Source organism: Sebastes fasciatus, chromosome 1 (genome assembly GCF_043250625.1).
Source record: "Sebastes fasciatus isolate fSebFas1 chromosome 1, fSebFas1.pri, whole genome shotgun sequence".
Lineage (NCBI taxonomy): Eukaryota > Metazoa > Chordata > Actinopteri > Perciformes > Sebastidae > Sebastes > Sebastes fasciatus.
In genome coordinates, this window is record NC_133795.1 from 29,248,108 (window position 1) to 29,272,101 (window position 23,994).

General features: G+C 43.8%; 1 protein-coding gene across 5 annotated transcripts in view; it reads right to left on the bottom strand.

The window, feature by feature from the left end:
• Positions 1 to 633: 633 nt before the first annotated feature.
• cbfa2t2 (CBFA2/RUNX1 partner transcriptional co-repressor 2) overlaps positions 634 to 23,994 on the bottom strand; it is a 42,875-nt gene continuing 19,514 nt past the window's right edge. For 3 of the 5 annotated variants that reach the window (XM_074641884.1, XM_074641893.1, XM_074641901.1), the window contains exons 2-11: positions 12,338 to 12,499; positions 11,945 to 12,186; positions 11,761 to 11,850; positions 9,594 to 9,781; positions 9,245 to 9,498; positions 6,960 to 7,045; positions 6,472 to 6,664; positions 4,553 to 4,624; positions 4,161 to 4,351; positions 634 to 2,452 (exon numbers count right to left, since the gene is read on the bottom strand). In XM_074641884.1, coding sequence (XP_074497985.1) covers positions 2,105 to 2,452; positions 4,161 to 4,351; positions 4,553 to 4,624; positions 6,472 to 6,664; positions 6,960 to 7,045; positions 9,245 to 9,498; positions 9,594 to 9,781; positions 11,761 to 11,850; positions 11,945 to 12,186; positions 12,338 to 12,499 — 1,826 coding nt within the window. In that variant the 3' untranslated portion in view covers positions 634 to 2,104. Of the gene's footprint in view, positions 2,453 to 4,160; positions 4,352 to 4,552; positions 4,625 to 6,471; positions 6,665 to 6,959; positions 7,046 to 9,244; positions 9,499 to 9,593; positions 9,782 to 11,760; positions 11,851 to 11,944; positions 12,187 to 12,337; positions 12,500 to 15,628; positions 15,799 to 23,994 lie in introns of those variants that run through there. The other 2 variants (XM_074641875.1, XM_074641866.1) reach the window with 2 other exon arrangements.

Genomic DNA, 23,994 nt, shown 5'->3' on the forward strand with positions numbered 1-23,994 from the left:
TGTTATATAATAAGTAAAATAAATTTTTTTTTAAATTCTGAAGCTCTGTTATTCACTTCTTTTGGAAGGACATTTTCTGGTTCCATATAATGCTGGTTTGTAATGAAAATGACTTTATTATCAAAGTGATATTTATTCAGCTCTGCACTCGATAAATCCAACAAAACCTAAACCTAATATCTAAAATACTAAATGCACTGTGTTCTTTATACTACAGTAATAAAACATGTTGTAGAAATAATATTACCCCAATAAATGCTGTGCTATCTAAACAACCTTAAAGACTAGACTGTATAATTAATTATGTTAAGTTTCAAAAATAAATATGTGGCCTTTTCTATGTATGGAGTTTCTGATACACTGATTATGTCTATAGTGATTGATGATTATATTTCTTATTAATATTGATCAAGTAAAGTTGGTTCTAAGATCTACTGACTATGGCAGTATATAAGACATTATAATTCGATGTCAGAGATGATGATTTGTCACTTTATATGCATGGACAGATGTTTTATTTCATACTTTAACTCCTAATATTTATGATTTGGATTCATAATTGCAGAGTTGACCTTTTATATTTCATCACATATTCCTGATATAAGGTCAATCATGAAAAGACAAAAAAAACAATTTTGAAGTAATTCTATTTCTTTATTTCATACTTCATGTCAAGATATCTTTTTTTCATATGAAGTGATGCCTCATAACAAAAGAATGTGTTAAAGGAACAAAGAAAGTCGTGGCTCACAAAATAAAGGCATTCTCTCATGATATTCTTTACAAAGTCATCTTACAACGAACAAAAAAACAAGAACAATGTCTCAGTTGTAACAGCAGAGTACGATAAATCTTGAACCTAACTGCGACAAAAGAAAAAAAGAACAGAACAATCTGTACATAGAAATACAGTTTAGCTGCCTCCTGAGATTCTCTGTGGGACGGAGTCGCTGCTCTAAACCTGCACCACGGTAACGAGAGCACCGTTCAGGATTAGCTCCCTTTATGATAATTCCAAAGATTTTATCGTCATAAATCTCCTTTTTTGTGGAAAAACTGTTTTTGAAAAGCTGTATTACAAACTACCTGACGCAAATATTGCAGTGGTGGAAGATTTGGAGCAACATCCGACCCCGCCTCACGCAACCGGTGACGCGAACAAGTGCCAAAAAAGAAACCGCAACCAGAATAAAGTCTTTTAACTTCATCTTCCTGCGCTGACTTGATCCAATCACCATCAACTCTCTCTGTTCTTTTGAAGATGTCTGACGATCAGAAATGAAAAATAGCGACCAGAGTTTTATAAAAGTAGATATGATGTAAGGTTAATGTATAATTATCTCTTGTTCACGAGAACATTTACAGGCGACGACTCTCTCATCTTTAGCGACTTTGGTGATGCAGAAACGGCTTGAGATACCTGAACACTTCACTTTTAATATTGCTTCGACAAAAGTTTATCATTATGCTGTACAATATTCACTGACGGCACGACCGTTTGACACACATTCACACGTATGAAAACCTGACGAGAAGTTGGCGAGCAAAATATTTATATGTACAGGAAGGAACTGCAGAGACGACTCTTTTCCTACAGGACGAAGACGGATGCTTTATGGCTGGTACTATTACACTGTTTACATTTTCCACCACCCCCTCCTTATCATCTTAATTCTATACACAACAAAGTGAGAATATTGGTTTGAGAGGGGGAGGCGTCTTCAATCTTCTCTGTCTTTTCTCATATGCCTTCCTTTCATAACTTCCAGAGATAAACTGGCAGTTTTTTTTCCGCCCCTCGCAGATCCAAGATTTTGGGGTTTTTTGGACGAAGACAAACACGTTTCCATCTGTTAGGGAGATCTGTTCATCCAATAGATGCTTTCGAGACGAGTCCTTCTGTTCTTTGCCAAAGCCAAAGTCCCAGTTGACATATCACTCAAACAGTCATCCATAATCTGTCCTTTTTTCCTGCCAAAAAGAGTATGATGAAAAATCTGTTATCCTAACTTAACCCACAAATAGTTCCCTCTTGCTGCTGATTCTTCCCCAGTAAGGAAAAAAAGGATAGACGACACGTTCACCGCTGATGTCCTTCGCCTCCTCAGTGTCCGTTGGTCTCGGGGGCCGAGGCGGGGGTGGAAGGGGTGGAGGAGCGAGAGGCGACCGATGCTTTCTCTCCACCAGGACTGGACGCTGAAGGAATGCTGTCGGGGGCCTTGACCCCAGCCAGACCGACGGGAGACACCCCGGCTGCTGCTGCTGCCGCCGCCGTGGCAGCCGCCCTGCTCGCAGTGATGGCGGAAACTGGTTTGGGTTGAGCCTGAAGTCCTGGGCTGCAGATGAGGTGATGCCTCTCCCAGTCTTTGTGCTGGCAGAAGGAGCCACAGTAGCGAGCGGCGTTGCAGCCGCTGCACGTCTCGCTGGCTTTGCGGCCACAATTCCAGCAACACTGAGGAAGGAAGGAGAGACGACTTTTAGTTTTTTACAGGAATGTCGCACATGCAGGCAGATTTGTGTCTTTATTCAGGCCATTCATAGCTATACCTACGAAAAGTAATGCACTGTAATTTGTATATATATCCCACAAAATCAATTTGTATGTAATCCATATAACCGTGAAACAGGAAGTATAAAGAGTGACAAACGCCATGTACAAAGGAAGAAAAAATGACAGACTTTCACCCAGGAGACCGGTGTTTATATCCCGTGTGAAACCAGAAGTCAATGATGATTTGTCACATAACTTCTGAACTTAACTTACGCCACTTCCATAGTTATTTTAACCCAAACCACAACCTTTTCATAAACTAAGTACTTTTGTTGCCCAAACCAAACCAAGTATTTCAAGCATAGTTGTTTTTTTTAACCCAAACCACAACCTTTTTGTAATCCTAACCTTTGAAGATGGAAGTTTATTTTGAAAAGACTGTATGTATGTAACGAGAGGAAATTGGCAGGTTCATTCGTAGGAAAACCCAAGAAAAATGAGGAATAACTTCTCATAAGATGTCATACGAAATGTTGTACGAGGATACGTTGCTTTATTTGAGTAAGCCTCTTCCAAAATAAAAGCAAAATCTTAACATCGACATATTATCACACTGATAATCGTGTTTCTGGCAAATTTAAGTTGTCGCTCTCCTTTTAACTTCTGTTCTGCTCTCTACCAGTCCCTGAAGGAAATATCTAGCTTTTTAGCTGCTGAATGCAATTTCACTGAAAACCGCTGCCTGCATCACGACAATGATGAGATCAACAAGAGTGAACCAAAACCGCAAAGTTGGCTGAAAACAAAAACAGTGAGCTGAAAGATGCTGTGAAGCTGCATAGCACTGAGTGGAACAGCAGAGTCTGATGATAATTATGTGGATTCAACCTCTGTCACTTTGATTCAGTCATTTGATCCAATTTTAATGTTAGAATAATTTTGATTATAGTAGCTTTAAGTATGACTGTCTACATTTAACTGAAAGTGCTAATTTGAAGTGCTTCTATGAACATAGTCTGTATATAAGCAGTTGACATGAGTCACCGTGACGTCGCCCATTGGTTTGTGGTCGCCGTCTTGTTTTTTTGCAACCAGAAGTGACACGAGAAGATGCAGCTCAGTACAACTGGACACTGAATAAGACATTTTTAGGCGACCAAAAAAGTTCTAATTATCTTTCATGAACTGAAAACACACTGTGAAAGAAAGTTCGAAGACAAAAACACTTCCACAACAACACTGACAACTCCCAACACTGACAACTCCCAAACCGGACAACGCTGTGGTAGCGACCTGTCAATCACAAGGTAGCCACGCCCTAAAGCATCCCCTGCTTTATGGTCTATTTGACTCTAAATGGGACCATAATTTACTAAATGAACATCATGCTGTATTGAAGAAGACTTGAAACTAGCGATTGAGACCATAAACTCATGTTTACAATGTTTACTGAGGTAATAAATCAAGTGAGAAGTAGGGTCATTTTCTTATAGACTTCTATACAATCAGACCAGAAGAGTCGCCCCCTGCTGGCTATTAGAAAGAATGCAAGTTTAAGGCACTTCAGCATTGGCTTCATTTCTCAGACCCCGGAGTTGCCCGCTGATGCAGAATCACTATTTATAATCCAGGACTTCATAGAGTCTCCACAATCTATATCCGTGCTCACCTCGCTGGAATCTTCCTGTTCGTTGATGACCAGGATGGCGTCCTCTTTAGCCTTCTTCTTCGCATCGACCAGAGTCTTCTCCATCTTGGCCCTCTCAGAAGCGATCATTTCAAAAGCCTTCTGTTCGGCCTCCGCCACGGCCTTCTGGACCTCATCCATGGCCTGACGTTTGACCTCATTCACCGCTTCTTCTATACATCAGGGGAGACGAGTGTTTTAAGTTTAAACTCTTGCACAATCGCATCAGTAAAAAAAGAGACCACAGAGTTTCATGTTGTGTATTGTGTAAGCATCATGATTATACCTTTTGTATCAAACTAATTATATTAGCATGTTTTTTTTTTCAATAACACATCAGTAATTTAAATTTCAAAATGCGACGGTGTTCTTACCAGCTTTCCTCCAGATCTCATCTGTAACGTATGCTGAGCCTGGCCGCGGAGCAAAGTCGCGCTGGGAGTCTGCTGGAAAGCAGAGACAGAAGGGATTAGCACCTGCCAAGGCTTATAAAAGATATTAAGATGATTAATTGTTGAAATAATGGCTTGACTTTGTGACTGACGGCTCAATCAAGGTAACAGGTGCTCACAAAGAGAAAGGTCTTTTTTTTATTTAGTCCTCGACGCAAACAAGTCTGCATATCTATCTAGGCCACACGACCAACGTAATTGTTGTTTATCGGAGTCTTGGACTGATCTGAGATCTGACAGCTTTAGAAAGGAATGTGTTTGGCTTGGAGGGAATTGCGGACCAACAAGCTGTGTCAACATTCTGTCTGTTCTCTCAAATCTCTCTCCCTGCTTCTCTATTCATTTCTGTGTCGCTACTGGGCTCTGCCTCTCCGCCGCCGCCACCTGGCTCATCTCCCCCCATCTCTTATATCCTCTATCTCACCATTGCTTTCCTCTCTTTATCTTCATTTACATCCTCTCCCAGCCTGCACGCACACCCTCCCCGCCGCCATTTCCACCCCCACTACAGTCTTCCTCAGCCCGAGCCCAGGCAGGCAGGCTTCCCGGCTGGGGGCCCAGATGGTGCTCAGGCGAGTCAGCCAGCTCTGGGTCTCTGAGCCTGCAGGACGGCAGGACGGCCCTTCTGTGGCCGATATGGCCGAGGCCAGTCCTGGCACCTGTCTGTGACTATGGACCAGCAGGGGGGGAGGCAAGGCTGGCGCTCGGAAAGAACCGTGCCAGTACACAGCAGACTGGGGGGACTAACTCACCAACACTGTGACTTATAGCTGCATTTCTATTAATGACCACTAGACGGCGTAAAGAGTATGAATATAGAGGAAAGGTTGTCCTGGTTTGGTGCTCAGACCTTTCAGTATCATGTCCATTAAGTGCACCTCGGGATGTTCAAATCATTATATCTTATTATTAAGAATACGCTTCGGCGTTTAAGTTCAGGTTTTGTAACAGGCTTGAGACTTAAAGGAAGACACTACAGGTGAATAGAGTAAACAAATTGAACTAATAGATATCACCATGAAACTTCTGCAGTTGTTTACTTACATTAAGGCAATTCATTTTTCGTATCACAAGTTTTCTGAAATATGCAAATTAGGCATTATCTTATCAAATGTGTTAATTTGTTTACATTTCCTGAACAGAAAAAACTAATAGATACCAACATGAAACTTCCCCAGTTGATAACTTATATTAACAAAATTACTTTTTGTATTACAAGTTTTCTGAAATTGTATGTTTAAATATGTAGGCATTATCTAATGCTAACTTTGGGTGAATTTAGGAGAAATCTACAGAAGCAAATAGACAAAGTAGTAAAATAAACACCTAACTGTGTATTTTGGATGTTTTCTTTCCACTAGTCTAAAGAAGACATACATTAAGGGGAGACATTTGGGCCATTTTGCTTCAATAACATGTCTAACATCCAATTGTCAACAGTTACACTTTCCTGCCAGGACTGTTTTTCCAGGATCTGAGACTGATGCTCATCTATGATGCTTATTCACATGCAGCATAAAGGATCAGTTCACCCATGCATCCAAAACTCAGATTATGGAGCACACGTACAAAGTTCTCTTCATTCTCATGTTCCTGTGTGGCAGATGTTCTCAGGTTCAAATAAAACCATCTGCATGGTAGATACCTCTATCTGGCTTTAATTACTTTTTTTTGTAGTTTGGGTGACCTTTTTTAAGCGTAATTAACTAACTGCTTTCCATTGGTTTGGCTTCGTTCATGAAGAATTCTTCTTTTTATGGAGAACAATAGGCACCAATCACAGAAACGACAGCAGAATCATCGGTTTCTGTGGCATACCAACGTAATTGAATTGTACCCACCAGGCTCTGCAGAGTGGGGGCTGTGTGTCTTGGAGAACGGAGCGGAGCCTGAGCCTCCTTTGCGTGGGTCCTCCTGCTCGCTCGAACGCCGTCTCCAGTAGTTGAGCTCTTCGCGATCTGACTCCTGGCATCGCCTGAGCACGCTCACCGACCTCCGTGTCTTTTCCACCATGTCCACAATGCAGTTCAACACCTAGAGGACGAGGATGGACACACAACATTGTACTGACTTGAGATTTGCTTTTAGCTATTTATGAAACCACTACTCTTTAAACATAACATAATTTGAAGCCACTATGTTTTGGGAGAATTCCTCGTGTCAATGCATGACATCCAGATGTGCTGTAGATGTATCATTGCTTTCATGCTGTGAGAAGTTAAAACTCTTTAAGTGTACAGGACCCCAGTAAGACAAATTACATTTTTACATTCTTTCTCTATCGCAAGCCATTAGCAGCAGTAGTAGTGGTGCCTGTGTGCAGACTTACATGGTCCAGATGCCTCCATTCATCAGCCCACTCTCTGTCTGTCAGTCTGTGGTCCACCGGCTCCTCGCGGTAGCCCCCGTTAGTGCCTGATTAAAACACCCAAGACAGACCACAGGCAAATGTGATTAACATAGCTTTTTAATGGAAGAGAAGCCACAAGTGACAGTGAGTGAGTGAAAGGTGTGTGTGTGTGTGTGAATGTCTGTGGCAAATCTGTGCTTGAATATGACAACAACAAAAAAAAACTTGACTTGACTTTAAAATTGAATGAATAATGTTGTGGGTTTATTCCTCATTTCATGGGTTATTTGGGGATTTATATATTATCATTACATACTTGTATATAACAAATAAAAATGAAGCATTCAAATACTGATTTGGAGGTCGAAAACAATGGCAATGGTCGAAGCTTCAAAGCATTCAGGCCAACCCTAATTATGTCACTACAAGATCTCTTGTGATGGTCATAAATTGGAATTAAATATGTTCCTCTCATAGCAAAAGAGAGTAGAGCTGCAACGATTAATCGATTAGTTGGCAACTATTAAATTAATTGTCAACTATTTTGATAATCGATTAATCGGTTTAAGTAATTTTAAGAAAAAAAGAAAATCTAAATTCTCTGATTGCAGCTTTAGAAATGTGAATATTTTCTGGTTTCTTTACTCCTCTGTGACAGTGAACTGAATGTCTTTGAGTTGTGGACAAAACAAGGCATTTGAGGACGTCATATTGGGCTATGGGAAACACCGATTCACATTTTTCATTACTTGCAGCCCTATAGAAGAGACATGAGGCAGCACCTTCTTACACCCAGAATTAAGAGTGACGGCAACGAGGTAAAGTAAAAACAAATAACAAAAAATAAGAAACAAAACATGTAAGATGGACTGAGAAAGTTGAGGGGTGAAAGAGAAAAAAAAGAGAAGCTTGTGATGCAAAACAGACTTCCAGCACCCAGAGCCTGCGCACATCTGGAAGTCAGCTGTCAACCGCACACACACACACACACACATATATAGACACACTGGAGCTCACAGCATTCCAGTAGGGAGACACTCAGGCTGAGTGGAGTGGCTCCACTTCTAAACACAACCAGCCGCTCTGACACTCACTGTGGACCATTACAACCATGAACACATACACACATAACATCCAAACTCATTTACTGAACTATCTGATTCCAATTTCGTTGTTGCACAATACTATAACTTAAGCAATATCTTAATTGTACATTTAACAGTAATGATAATAGTTTGTACACACACACAAGCTCGTGCTCGTACAGAGCCCAGAAACGTCTTGATACATGCTCGTACGCAGAGACGCACACCGACTACAAAGACAAACCACCATCTCTTAAAATTGAGGAACAAACAGCCAACAAGAGGCCACTGCTGAAAAGAATAATGATTCCCTCATGCACACACACACACACACACACACACACACACCGCTCGCTCACTAGCCTTCCCCTCGACCTCTTCTCTACTCCTGGTTCTCATCAGCGTTCATCAGTTCAAAGCCACGAGTGTGTGCACCGGTGTGTTTATGTGTGTGTGTCTATGAGTTAAGTGGCGGCAGGCGGGCGGGAGGCTGTCAGACAAGGGACTAAGGCCTCGTAAACACAGCACCTCTACCATGAACATATCAAGGTATGTTTCTGTACGTGTGTGTGTGTGTGTGTGTGTGTGTGTGTGTGTGAGCTACTGCTGTTTCCACTGCGTGCTGACAAGCCCCAAATGGAGGGTAGATATACACCAGAGTAGATCTAACCCTCCATGCCTGGACAGTACGGCTCTGTTTATACACCCATGTGGATTCCAGAGATATATATACGTTCGGGGGACGGCTACCCAAACACACAGACCACCCGTTATCGGTCTCATAATATATGTCTGTCATCATGCAAATGGGTTCATTTCTAAATTCCACTTGCATTCACTCCACTGTGGAGAACTAGATTAAAGTAAAAGTCTTTGGTATTTGCAGGTTTTTGAATAATTTGAGTTTAGTTGATTGGATAACTGGTTTAATGTCCAGAAGCGTGTACAGTAGCCTCTTAACTATTATTTATTACTGCCACAAAATGAAAAGGAAATAATGTCTGATGCTGTTTGTTTTTCATGAAACTGAACTTTTCCACCACCAGCGTGAGACTGAGAATTAAACTTCTCTTGAGGAATAAATAAAATGTCAGTAGTCATTAACTTTAAAATCTTAAGAAACAAAATGACTCTAAGAAACCGGGGGCCAAAAACATAACTTAATAAAGCATCACGTACCAGGGAGCCTGGGCCTGTCTTTGAGCTCGCGGATCTCCAACATGCGCTGGCTGTGCTCGCGGTGCAGGATGTGCGGCGCTGCGATGTCGTCCAGGGCGTAGTGCTGCAGGGGCGGAGGGGTCGGGTGGAGCTGGGCGCTGAGGGGCAGCGGGTGCGCGGGGCTGTGTCGGGGGGCCGGGCTGATGGTGCAGATTCGTTTGGCGGCGGGCTCCAGGGCCGCGGGTGGACGTTCGTGGAAACCGTTTTCTTTAGCTCTGGAGATTAGAGAAAATCAGTGGGGCGGTTAAAAATATGAGCAGAGGAGATGAAGGCTGTGTACTTCCACTAATACAGTATACTTTTATCTAACCTGTTGGGGCTGTGTCTCTTGGTGGCGACGGACTCCGGAGGCTCCATCAGCAGCTCGGAGGAGTCTGGAGAGGAGGCCATGGTGGTGCTCAGCAGGAGATGCTCATGCTGGGACAAGTACTGGGCTGGGGTCTGTTTGGCTGCCCGTGCGCAGTGGAGGAGCTCCCTCTGCAGAAGGGGAAGGTTTGCCTGGCAAAGAAGAAAAGAAATGGGTGAGGGTTCATTTCTAATTTGCAGAAGAGTTCATTAAATTAAGAAATCTTCCTGTTTTTTTTATATGATTGAGCATTGTTGTACCAGGCCGTCTGTCATACCTCACATACTCATTCAGAGGCAGATAGAGACCAACAGAAAAGAGAAGCACTAGTCAGCTTGTCATTAAAATACGAGATCTGACACAAACAGACCACCAGCACTGTAACAGAGCTAAGCGAGGACGGCGTAGTGGGAGTATAAGAGGGGGTTTTAAGGGGGGGCACTGACTCCTTGAGGTCTGGCTGTAAGACTCAATTTGGGTCTGGGTGTTGTTCTGTGGCTGCCTCCATGGTGGCTGTGGTGGGAGTTTTCTACGCTGCTGCTGAAGTTGGTTACCAAGCACAACACACGGCGGTTGGTCGCAGCATCGATACGCACGATGATACAGGAGGCTTATGAACTTGTACACATTTCATAACAAATGATACACAGACTCCGCTTCTCCTTCTCATTCCTTACCTTCTTTCTCTTTTTAATATTTATCTGTGACCGTCTATCTGTGTCCTATCTTTTCCATCTCGCTTTTTCTTCCTCTGCATTTCCCTAATTAGGAACAGACTCCGGTGTGTTTGCAATTACGCCGCTTCCTCGCTCCCCTCGGTCTCCCTCTTCTTGAGCAACCAACTAAACAACCATGCCGTTCTCATTTCGTGACCTCCCGCTTTTTTAGCCATTACCTAGCAGATTCTGTAAAACCGTTTCTTCTCTAATCTGACCTTTTTACTGTCTCACAGCATCTCTCTCTATATCGGTGCACCTTTCGTCACAAAGATGCTGATACCTCTTGCGTTATCTCTGTACCTCCCCCCCTGTGTTCTCGGTCTCCCATGCTCCTCTGCCTGCCTCCCTTCCTTCCCTGGGGGCCCCCAGCTAGCGGACACATGTGCTGTGTGTCAGTTGAGCAGAGGGCTCTCTGGGGTTCAGCGGGGCGGATGCTGGATCGGCGGCGCCTTGGCAGCTGAATGCTTTTTTAACGGGACAGCGGCTCCATATGGCACGCTGACGCCCATAAAAAGGGAAGGGAACACTTTATAGGCATGTTTCACACTTCCGAGTTTCCCTCTCTCCTCTCTCTCTCTCTCTTTTCCACTTCCTCACCCCCTGACTTTGTCCCATCTGTCTATTTCTCCCCCCCCCCCGTCTCTCTCTCTCTCTCTTTCTTAAGACTCTCAAGGAGTTGGAATCAAGTCGTGGGGACCCCACCCCCCTCGTGATAAATTAGTAGAAGGAGGGGAACAGAGGTTTCTTGTCTCGGCGCTTTCAGGCAGACAGATGGAGGGGCTCCAAAGGTGAGTAAGAGGTAAGTGTGGAAAAAGAGAGCAGATTTTCGGACGCTTGAAAGTTACAGCGGCACAACTGACTGAAGATTTACGGGCCGCTTTACCGAGGGGAGCTCTTAAAAAGTATACTCTCGCTGGTTACAAAGGGGCTCGAGAGGCTGTTTAACACGCACGCTCATCTGTTGCTTGTCAAGTCAACACGCAGATCTCGATAGCTACTTTGAAATGAAGCTGTTTATTCAATTAGAAAACACTGCACAGATGCCTATTTATAGACCACAGCATTGTATGCTGGAGACAACGTGTCACACATCTATTACTCTTCAATCACGACGCACATGTTCTTTATGTGATCGGGCCATAGATTATTCAGATCATCCTGAATGAGGGTGATGTCAAGGACCTTCTCTTTATCACTTTTTATTCTGCGATTAATAATGTGGTTGACAGCCCCAGGAGAAGGGAGGGTGATGCTTTCAGCAGGGATAGATGACTCTGACTGTGGAAGGTTTAAAACTTAAACTGAGAGGGGGAAGAAAAATACTGCTGCAAAGAAAAAAAGGAAGTAGTCCAACGGAATAATGCAAAGCAAATACGGGTAGATGGAGTAGGGGATGTTGGAGATGTGTTTACCTTGAGAAAAGGAATAACAAAGGGCCGTAAGGGGAAGTTGGTGGCCTCCTGAAGCCGTGAATGGAACTCCTCGATGGTAACTGTCGAATTCTGGGGAGACAGGGGGAAAGTGACGTTCAAGAAACCAAGTCAATCTAAGTCATGAAGAGAAGACGAAAAAGCCAGATACAAGAAGTTATCTTACCACGAGGGCCAGGACCAGGCTTCGGACGCTGTCTCCGATCTCGGGAGAGATGTCGTTGCCAAACTGCTGCAGCGTGGTCAGGAAACGCTTCAGCTTGCTCAGCTGGCGAGCCCCACAGGTGGCCGGCAGCTGCTGGTTCGCCAGCGACGAGGAAGAGGAGGAGGACGGCCCGTTGCTGTAGCGCTGCGGCGGAGACGGCACTGCGTTCAGGGTCGGTGGGGAATGGTGATTCCCATTGGTCACTGGGGAGGTAAAGGGGAAAGGGGAGAAATTAAGATGATGCGCTTTAAGGATGCCATTACAAATTCAATTTATGAATACAAATGCAATCTTTGAGGGTGGAAACGACAAGTAAACGTCACAGGCTTTGCTCTGCACAAGAATGATCCTTACATGCTGTGGTGGAGAAGGAGGCCGGGCGAGGGCCGCTGGAGTTGACGGAGGGCAGGGGTGGCATGGTGGAGCTGGCGCTGCTGCTGCTGGGGGCTGATCTGGAATGAGTCTTAGCATCCACAGGAGAACCGGGCATGGCAGGGCTCTTCTTCTCTCTACTGTCTGCAGAGGAAGGAGAGAGGAGAGGAGAGAGAGAGGTCAGCTGTAGGTCAAAAACCAGAACGCTTTTAAAGATGTTGTCACATCGTATCATTCCCTCTATATTAGATGAACAGCACACACACACACCAATGTACAAAATGCGTTTAAAAAGATATTGAAAACCACAAAAAGAAAAATGAAGGACTTTAACTCACTAAAGCATCCACTTGACAAATAAACCAGCAAATAAAAAGACAGCTTTAACCCTCCATAGTTTAAATCAATGCAAAAGCTTCAGGTCTATAGCCACAAAAGAAAACAAAAATGCCCATCACCTCCCCCCCCCCACCACCAACCCACTTCACATCACACAACACATACTGCCAGGGCATCAACCACCCTGCACCCCCTCCATCAAAGAGCCAGATGTCTAAAGTTTAGCCCCTCACTCCCAACTATTCAGATCAATAACAGAAGAAATGCTGAAGAAGCCTATTGTGTGGGAGAAGAATGCCCCCTCATTGAGCTCCCCGGCAAACGGGGGGGGAGACAGGGAGAGAAAGGGACGGGGTTATTTCACGCTTTACTAACAAGATCGGCAGAGCTTTTGAATGTTAAACGCAACTTCTCAATATGCTATTGCCGCTGAATGAGACCACCAGATAAGGGGCGCGGAGAGAGTGAAAACGGGGGGTGTGGCGGCGGGATCAGAAGGCGTCTTTGTCTCCTGGAGATCCGTGAAGGCCGGGGTCCCGTCTCCATTTAGGAGTGGATCAGACTTTTCTAACCGCTCCAAGAATGGACGATTAATAGACAAGCATTGGTCTCGCGGGTCATGGGTCAGCAGAGAGCAGCTTTTTAAATGTGGTTTCATGGTTTTAGGGCTTTGGCTTCAATGGCACCCATTATATCTTTTTCACAGCTATGAACTCTGCGTGGCCTTCAGCCACAGGCTCCCAGTTTATAAAGGCTTTGAGTTGGAGGGGTTTAAGCCGTCAGTAGGTAACTCATGAGAACTCTAAAGGGGGAATTACACCCGTTGAATAAATAAAAAGCATTTTTGTGAAATATGTAAAAACATACAGAAATCAATGTGTTAAGAATTCAGAGAAAATATACAAAAAGTGCATATAAGCATGCACACATAAAAAAGAAACTTTGACAACAGCCCTGCTTTCCTTTCCTTGAGTCAATCCCTCTGCACACTTTCTCAATCTGCCCTATGCAACTCATCTGTCATGCCTGCAACTCATTATACAGCGTTGACTGTTTTTCCTTCTGTTTTGCAGTCCTCTATACACCCACTCTCTTCTTTCTCAGCCCCGTGGCCTGCCTGCCATCGCTCCACCTGTTCACCAACATAGGGGGGCAGGAAGGAGGGATCTACGCAGACATTTGGACTGTCGTGTACCCACCACCGCACACACACACATGCTGCTCTGCCAGTGCACCGCAGGAAGCAGCCTGCAGCACGCACACACACCGGCTCCAAAGCTCTGCACACTCCGTCCGTATGGCCAGGAAATTAGACTGACATCTCAATAACAGAATCGACGGGGCATATGGCCTTAGTGTCAAGACTGTTACCATGTAAACAACTTCATATATACACAAGTGAGCTGAGCATTTGGCTTGTGCTATACAGTAGTGCTGCATGGAGATGTATTCACAAGTTGACAGTGGCAGTGAATGGTATTTGTGTGTCATCCTTGTAAAGCTTCCTCTAGGCCTATTGTGTTTTGACTGACAGGTCCACATGATGCCATGGAACGTAAACATGAATACAAACTAGGGCTGTCAATTGATTCTAATATTGATTTACGATTAATCGCGTGATTGTCCATAGTTAATCAGGATTAATCCCACATTTTGTTATCTGTTCAAAATGTACCTTAAGGGTAGATTTGTCAAGTATTTAATACTCTTATCAACATGGGAGTGGGAAGATTTTGCTTGCTTTATGCAAATGCGTGTATATATTTATTATTGGAAATCAATTACCAACATAAAACAATTACAAATATTGTACAGAAACCCTCACAGGTACTGCATTTAGCATTAAAAATATACTCAAATCATAACATGGCAAACTGCAGCCCAACAGGCAACAACAGCTGTCAGTGTGTCAGTGTGCTGACTTGACTATGACTTGCCCCAAACTGCATGTGATTATCATAAAGTGGGCATGTCTGTAAAGGGGAGACTCGTGGGTACCCGTAGAACCCATTTTCATTCATATATGTTGAGGTCAGAGGTCAAGGGACCCCGTTCAAAATGGCAATGCCAGTTTTTCCTTGCCAAAATGTTGCGTAAGTTTGGAGTGTTATTTAGCCTCCTTTGCGACAAGTTAGTATGACATGGTTGATACCAATGGATTCCTTAGGTTTTATAGTTTAATTTGATACCATCACTCTCGCTTTAAAACTGAGCCCGCTACAAACTAAAAATCGCAAGATGCGTTAATGCGTAAAAGAAATTAGTGGCGTTAAAACAAATTTGCGTTGACACGTCATTATTGCGTTAACTTTGACGGCCCTAGTTCAAACATAATCGTACATGTGTCTCATTGTGCATCCCGTGTCACTATAGAACTGAGAAATTAGGTTGCAGCTGCGCTTGTGCAATCTTAAGATGTGGCCGCGGTGTGTGACGTTAGCCGCAAGCCAGAGGTAATGGGACCAAAAACAGGAGACATCAGGTGTGCGTGCATGTAGTGCTGACAGCCCATAGAGAATTGCCTCTGCTTGTCAATTAGACAGCGTACATAGCTGGATGACTTCATCTGGCTCGGGAGCACCTGAGTCCGTCGTATATAGTCAGGGGAGGCAGCTGTTACGGCCGCCACAAAACACACATACACACATTATAAGTGTACAAAGTGGTCTAATGTTAACTCAGGTGACTGTTGGCTTAGAGGAGGATGTGGGGTGTTTGTCTGGTCTAAATGCCACCTGTCATCTTTGCTCTAATGGAACAAAGGCTCCTCACTGCACATCCACAGGATTACATGGAAACGACGTGATGCACAGACAGCACTTTGTGAGGATACAACACTGTGAGCAGACTAATAATGCAATATAAAGCTGAAAACCAGAAGAGTTCATTCACACTCTTTTTAAAAAAAATAATAATAATTATAATTCTGCTCACCGTTCTGTGCTGCTGTTCTCCTATTGTCTTCTCTCATCTTTTCTCAAACACATGATATACATATATAACGTTGTATAATCTTGTCAGTTACTCAAGCTTATACTTATTCGCTTCCTACAACAGTTGTTATTGCACGGATGGAAAAGCATCTGTGGTGATGGCTGTCGTTGCTAGCCAGGTGTTCCTTGTTTGTTCAGCTTCAGGTGACGCTCGTCTGCATTAAAACATTCAATCGGCTTTAATTGCCTCTGCCTCTGCAGGTGATGATTCAGAATGAGGCTCAGGAAGAGACAGAGAGAGAGAGAAGAGGGCTATTCCCACTGAGCCACTACTGCGACTGAAGGCAATCCATTAAATAATGAAATCAGAAACAACAGCACAAATAAAGTGCCAAGAACATTTGTTACCTCTTCACGTGAAGTGAGGATGGATAACCTACTCTGAGTCACTACAAATCAATTACACCTGATGCGATGTATAAATAAATGTGTTCGGTGTTAGGGTGTATTAAGCTCATGGTTTAACTCTGAAGTTTAAACTCTCTGGCAGCGGCTGTGAGTCACGAGGCGTGTGTGTGTGTGGAAGGGTGTGTGGTGATGTTGGATCGTGTGCCGTGCTGCTATCTCTCTCCTGTCATTGTAGAGGAGGTGAGAGAAGACGTAACACAGGCCTGACTAATTTATCACGGAGCGAAAAGACAATTCAGAGCATGTGCAATGCTACAACTATGTGGGCCGTGAAGATGTGTTAACACCCACAGACACCCACAGCTAACCGAATCAAACCTTAAAACAGCTTGTAAAGGGAATACTAATGAATGATAAAAAAATGCCTTACACCAAATTAAAGCTCTCATAAATACGTGTTGTGTGTTAAATGTATAATAAAAGAAAAGAAAACACAAGGGTTTAGTGAGTTAGCCCTGCACTGTAGCTTTCTAACCAACAACAACAACAACCAGTGGGCAACCTCCGGGTCTGAAAAGTGAAGTCAATGTGGAAGTACCATACACTTGCATTCTTTCTAACAGCCAGCAGGGGGCGACTCCTCTGGTTGCAAAAAGAAGTCTGATTGTATAGAAGTCTATGAGAAAATGAGCCTACTTCTCACTTGATTTATTACCTCAGTAAACATTGTAAACATGAGTTTATGGTCTCAACCGCTAGTTTCAAGTCTTCTTCAATGCAGCGTGATTAATTAGAACTTTTTTGGTTGTCTAAAAATGTCTTATTCAGCGTTAGGTTGTACTTAACTCCACCCTCTCGTGTCACTTCTGGTTGGAAATCAAGGCTTCAAAACGGCAGTCCACAAACCGAGGGATATCTATAATAACAACGCAGCAACTCAGAAGTAATGTCCTCACTGAACAACACCATGGGTGGCTATAGCTTGAGAGCTAACAAGCCTTCACATGCAAATAAGGGAGATTTAGCATTGCTTTAGGATTATCTTTTCATCTTTTTTGGGAGGTGGTTAGCTTTCTCCATCCGATTCTACTCTCTGTGTCAAGCTATAGGCTAAACATGTACCGGACCATCAGTGCACAGGAATTAAACTTAACTTTCTAACTCTCTAAGAAACAGAAAAGCATAAAAAAAATGTTGGTGTATTCCTTGGACGTATAAAAGCATTATCCTGACTACTAACTCCACGATTGCACCAAACAAAAAAATAATCCGAAATTTTGAACAGAGGCCGCCACATTATCATCAATGAGGACAAAATCTCAAATAAAACAGCAGAGCGCAGACCAACAGCAATAGATATGAAAATGAACTATAGGGGGAATAACATTAAAACAAACCCCAGAGTAAACGGAAAAAAATATGGTGAGACATACAAGGAATTGTCTTGAAGCTCAGGGCAAAAAAGGGGACAAGCTAACAGCTCCCTTAGCACCCATGCAACTGATGGGCACTTCTCTCTCTTCTTCCTCCTCCTCCTCCTCCTCCTGTACCATATGGATCTAATCGGCCAAGAGCTGGCCAGCTGGGACCTCCAACAGTCACCTGTGAGGGAGGAGGAGAGGGGGTGCAGAAGGGACTGCTGGAGCCCCCTCCGCTAAGCCAAGGCAGCCCCTCCTCCACGCACGCACATACACACACATTTCTGCTGTCCCTCCAAGGAGTGGAGGAGGAGGACGTGGAGGGGAGGGGTGGGGAGGCACGAGGCGGCTGAATGCAAGCGAGTGGACTTAAATGCCGGGGAGACAAAGGCTGCACCTGGTCCCCGTCCGTCCACGCACACCACCACAATACAGCACACATCTGTTCCTCTATCCTGCTCTCTCCCTCCTGACCTCCACCCACACACACATGCACACACTGCAAAGACAAGGGCACATGCACCAACACTCACACGTCCACTTATAAAAGCAGATAAGTCGACAGTGCGTGGTGCCTCCCAGTGTCAGGTTGTCGTTATAACCTCATAGCAAAACGACAGGTTCAAGGACTTCAGTATTTAGAGGGTTTTTTCCGGTGTGTGTGTGGTGTCAGATGTCTGAAAATCAGGAGACACGTGTCCCCTCTGCTTATTTCAATTAACTTAATTCATACTATTGCTCTCTTGGGACTGACACCCCCTCAACTGTTGCCACGATACAGTTGTCTCACTCCCACGTTAAGCGCTCACCAGATACTTTTTACAACATTCTGGTTTACGACGCGCTACGTTACAAATCTACGCTTATACGGGTCATTTAAAAACTACATCCATACTTGCATTATTTTCAAATTATGTTCCTTATTAAATCCCCTACTGAAGTTAAAAGTTTCCTATCACAGTAACACTTTTACTGACCGCGCGAGAGTGTTAAACAAGCGCTGGCTTTAATAAGAAATTAGTCTGCAAATTAGAGGCGCCAGGGGTGGAGAAGGAGGGATGCACGTAGGGAGAGGAGGAGGAGGATGGGAGGGAGGGAATAACAAGGACAGAAAATACTGTTTTCATTTGGTTTCATCAGAAAGACAAGCCTGGTTGTCAAGACTCAGAGCCGGGCTGTTTTTCTTGGCTCTCATTACCACCTTCCAGCCCCGTAGACTACATATTTGGACAAAACCCAATGTCAACACTCGGCTCCTCGCTCTGCTAGGGAGGGTGGGAGAGATGGGGAGGTAGCAACGTTAGTAAGCGAGGGGGGGGAAGCAAGAAAAAGATGTATACATAGGAGGGATACCTTTGGAGGAATTAAAAAGAGAAATGACTTTCATGCACACGTGTGAAGAGGCACAGATGTGTTCCTGAAGTCACATTTCACCCGTGGCGGCGAGAGAAGCCCTGGAATGACTTTGTCACTCAGTGAGATAAGTACAATAACACTGCTGTAATCCAGCATATGCCACATGGTGAAAAAAAAAGGGACCCGGGGATGGAAATGTACTTAGTGGCACTAGAGCTAAGGAGAAAAACGAAAAAGAGGGGACGGCAAGGCAGACAGACGTCTTCCATAAAAGCTAAGAATGAGCCGTAAAAGAGGCAAAGTTATGTGATGTGATGCTGGAAGCAGAGGAGGTTTGGCAGAGGCCGGACAGCGAGAACGGACAGCGAGTACTGTCAGCGTCCACGTGTACATGAGGTCAGACCGCTGGGAGAATATACTGGATGGGATTTTAAGTTAGTGACTTTACACTCCAAAACATTACAGTAAAAGATATTTCATTTTAGAGTCGGGAACAAACCGTATCAGTAAGAGCAACTGGATTCAAATATATCTGGTTCTTTGATGAAGAACTGTAACCATAAACCTATAGTGTTAAATTATCCCGCTCCCTTGTCCTTATCTTAGACTGTATATAAGAAGTGGACGTAGTCATCGTGACGTCACTCGCTTGTGGACTACGGTTTTTAATAAATTAACGGATTAAAGGAAGAAAACTGATGGCAGTCGACAGCAGTTCTCAACTCTATTACTGTTATTATCACTTCTAGATCCTGTCTATGTCCCAGAATAAAATTACAAGCAGCCAAGAAGGCTCCTATTATGTAGAGTAAATGTAGTAAAATTGTATGTGTTTGACACAGACTCAGTCGCGTAGTCGCATTCGGCCTCTGTTATAAGCTCCTCCGTCACTGGGTCAAATGTGTGTTATTCAGAGTGACACAAACTTTAAACACAGACGCGCACCTGCGTCACACACAGCTGAGCCACGGGGGATAGAGCTGGAAGTGGATGTGTGTCATCATGTGTGTGTGTGTGTGTGTGTGTGTTGGCCCCGTTCACCAGGTGTTGGGTTTGTCATCGGCTTAGTGGAGACTTAAGTAACACACACACACACCTGTGAAATGGCCAGCCTGAGGGCACGTGTACACACACCCACGCAACTGTGACAAAACAAGAACAATTCCAATCTGTCAATCATGACCTGGAAGCGCAAAAGCTGCGACACACGTACGCAGGACATCTCTCACACCAGCTTCCCTTCTCCGAGGGCCAGTAGATTATCTGCCTATCTGGTTACAACCCTTCTCACCTCTCCGTAACTAATTGGTTAGCCTGCCCATCAATCACCGTGAGCCTGGAGAGTCTTTAAAACCCAAGACTGCAAAAAGAGAAAAACAATCAGCTACAGTAAATGGAAGCATGACCGTATTAAAATGAAGTTGTGTTATCTTCTTTTTTTCCCAGGGTGAAACGAAATGATGTGATGTCAGAAAAGACTTTTAGAGCTCCCCGAAGATGTATATCATCATGTGTGTCTGGAGGATTTAAGACTGGGTAGCCACCTATATATATATATAATGTATTATAAACCCAGACAATCAACTTAACCTGCAGACAGGCAAAACACTGTTCTTCCTCAGCTCAGCACTTTGGTAGACATACATAATACGCAGACGCACACTCTGAACTAGTAAGTTACGGTAGTCCATAAAACAAAATACGAGCTCTGGACATGAGAAAACAAAGCACGCATTAAGACCGGCCTGTTTCAGACCAGGTGTCAGAGGCCTCGACAGCCAAATGGCCCGGGCTCAGGTCCAACCAGATGTTGCTATCACCACGGGGCCATGCGGAAGACATTTACACAGCCTGGCCTGACCCAGACTGAGAGCGCTGGTGCAATGACTCAGTAGGTTTCAAGTTTAGGTTCACCTCAAGACCTTTAATTTGACATTTTAGGCATTCCACTGACATTTATCCAGAGAGACTCGCAATGAAGATGTAGGTAGAAGGTCCTTGACAGGAAATATGACGGTTGATGGATGTTGTTCACACGTTGTTTTGGAGATCTTCCCTTTCAAAACAGTATTTTGCCATACACAGCTTGATGTTTTCTGTCATGTCATAAGGTATATCAGGGTGTGCAATGTTGGCATTTCTTGAATTTTGTGAGACACACTTAAAGTGAGGCACACTGAGCTCATACTGTAAGCAAAGCTCATGAAAAAATACAAACAATTCCATACAGTTGACTAATCTGTCCCCCCTCAGGTTTCGGGGATGCAGTGAATCAGAGCTGAGTAGTAGGTATACGGTCCATAGAGTCTGTGTGTAAGCTTTAGCCCAGCTGTATGAAAGAGCCAGCGCTCAGCAACCGCTGAGAGAGACAGATAAGTAAAACAAAGAGGCCAGCTGTGCTCAAAAACAATGAGGAGAATATGGGACAGAGAGAGCTGCAGAGGATGAGTTTGTGAATGTGTGGGCAGAAGAAGAGTGTTATAAGGGTGTGCATATTGTATAGGTTTGAGCGTGCATATGTTTAAGAACACTTTTTTTTTTTGTAGTAGGCCTTGGTAACTAATAATAGTCTTCTTGATAGTGAAGTAGGGATTGTTGTTCCTCCATAAACTTGTCTGCTACAAAGAGTCAATGTGTGTCCTTTTTAAGTTTTTTTTGTCTCAGCCAAGCAAATTATAACAGTTTTCTTTTAAAATAAATACACCCATTTTTGTCCACACTTTCCATGAAGGAGAAAGAGGGAAAGGAAGAGAGAGAAAATAATGACTATGACAGACAAATCATAGAGAGAGGCTGCACCACCCATTTCTTGTCCACCCACGCACCTAACAACATAAGCACATATAATTTTGTTTGCTCTTTTGCACGTCCTCTTGTGTATCAACTCCTTTGCCTTTTGGGTTTTACATTGGAAAAGTAATGCTGTCTTTCCAGGGAAAGTCACACAAGTTTAAACGCATCCTGTTGCGAGGCTCAGAAGACGCCAATTCAATTCTGTTTATCTGCGCCTCCTTGGTTAAATACTGGAAAAATTTGCTTAAAGGCATCCTTACATAATATTTGGGATATTAACATTCAAATGACTAAATGTCAAAGAGTAGCTATTACTGCTGAGCACACAATCTATACCTCTGCGTAAACCCAATTTACATCTGAAATACAAAAGTGTAAGCAGCCATTTTGAGCCAACAAGCTCCGACAAACCAAGTATATATGCTACCAATAATTGAAGAAAGTGGAAGTAGCTCGCAAGCTAAATATGTTTCTCTGGAATCTGTGGACTAAATGACATAGCTGAAATGCTAATATTTGGTAGAAAGACGCAAAAAAAAAACAACCAGTGGGATGCTCATGTTGATCTGTATCTGCTGGATGAGCAAGTAGGCAACTGTTGGCTAACATGTCAGCAGCTGTGTTCTGGTTAGATAGCTTTGGACTATAATATCCGTAACTATGTTTTCTTAGTGTATAATCACCTGAAAATAAGGATTGTTGTGTTTCTGTTAGCTTAGAATGAGCCCTTCATATCTACACAGGGAGCAGGTCCTCTTCACAGAGTCCACCATGTTACTCTGCCATGTTTCTACAGTAGTAGACCAGAATGGACAATCCAAACACTGGCTCTAGAGAGAGGGCCTTTCACGATTTTACGTTACCTGAAGGCCACTGTAGTTCTCTGACACGCTTGTGAAACTGTGGTAACATGAGCCACATAGTGCAAAATCGTTGTACCGCCAGCCGCCGTCTGACTTCCGTTGCTCTAAAAGTAGTGTTATTATGGTAAGGATGGCCTCGAGGCCTCTGAGGGGTTCTCAGTTAGTTGCAATCTGCAACCACACTACTAGATACCACCAAATCCTACACACTGCACCTTTAAACCTTTTAATTTCCCCATCTTTTTTGCACCTACGAAAAGCCCCTCAGTACTTTATCACAGATACCAATTTTTCTGTACCAATGATGTATTATTATTGTATTTACGTAGACTCTTCATTTCAGTTCAGACCTTGAATTGATTCGTTTGAAGAATTCAATTGAGGTCACTTCAGAGACTTTTAAGCATGTGCCGACGCTCTCTCCTCTCAGACCACACCAGCCGACTAAATAGAGCTCTTGTCTTGGGTCACTGAGCGGGTCTCTCACGCCTGCGAAGGGGTCACTAGACCCCTGACTCATACACTTAGCACAAGGAGAAGGGCTCCCATACAATGTCAATGGGGTTGCCAAAAAGCGAGCGCAGGTGGTTAGATGCTCATTGACACAGATACATGTCTGCACACTCGCTAACACACACACACACACACACACACACACACACACACACACAGCGCCATTTATACTGTCAGGAGATGTTCCCCGTGATGAAACAATCTTTCATTGCGCTACTTGTAGTGACTGAGCTGTTTCTGTTGAGTAAATGACCCAACCTTTTCATGTCCACACACACATAAGCGAACGCACACATTCAAACACACAACCTCTCATTGAACCCCCGGGGCCAGATATCACAGTCCTTGCCACTGGAACTAATAGAGCACTTCCTGCATCAAACTCCTTGAAGCAGCTGCTCTATTCTGTGTGTACGTGCATGTGAAAAAAAGGGGGTATTCTGTGTATGAATTCTTCAGATAATAGCATGGCGAGCGAAGGGGTCACGGTGGTCCGTTTCTCCATTTATTACTACACTTTGAGTAGATAAACTCACAGCTGGGAGGGAAGTAAAAAAAAAAGAGTTATAAGACAAGCAACCTTGTACTTCAGCAGACACAATGTCTACGGGACACCTGGTGCACACATGTCATGCACACATATATACACGCTTCCTTATAGACTCAACCTCGTACATATTGAGTATGCGATCAAAACTTTCAAAAGCCACACGAATCTGTGACCAAAACAGTAACTGCTCGACAGGAGTGAGTAGAGGCAAAATGAAATTTTAAAATAATAATTGCTCTTTGTGCAAACACACACAGATGCAGAACAGCGCCTGCTGTCAAGAGGGTGACAGAGTCCAGCAGACCAGACAGGGGTCTCTGGTTTGAGACTGTGCAGCCGACAGTTAGTCGCTCCTATCTCCCTGATGGACTGGTCTGGCCTGGCCTAACACTAGCCAGGTCTCTCTGGCTCTCCTCACTCACATGCACAAACACATTTATCCTGCAAGGTAGGCTACTGTAGATGG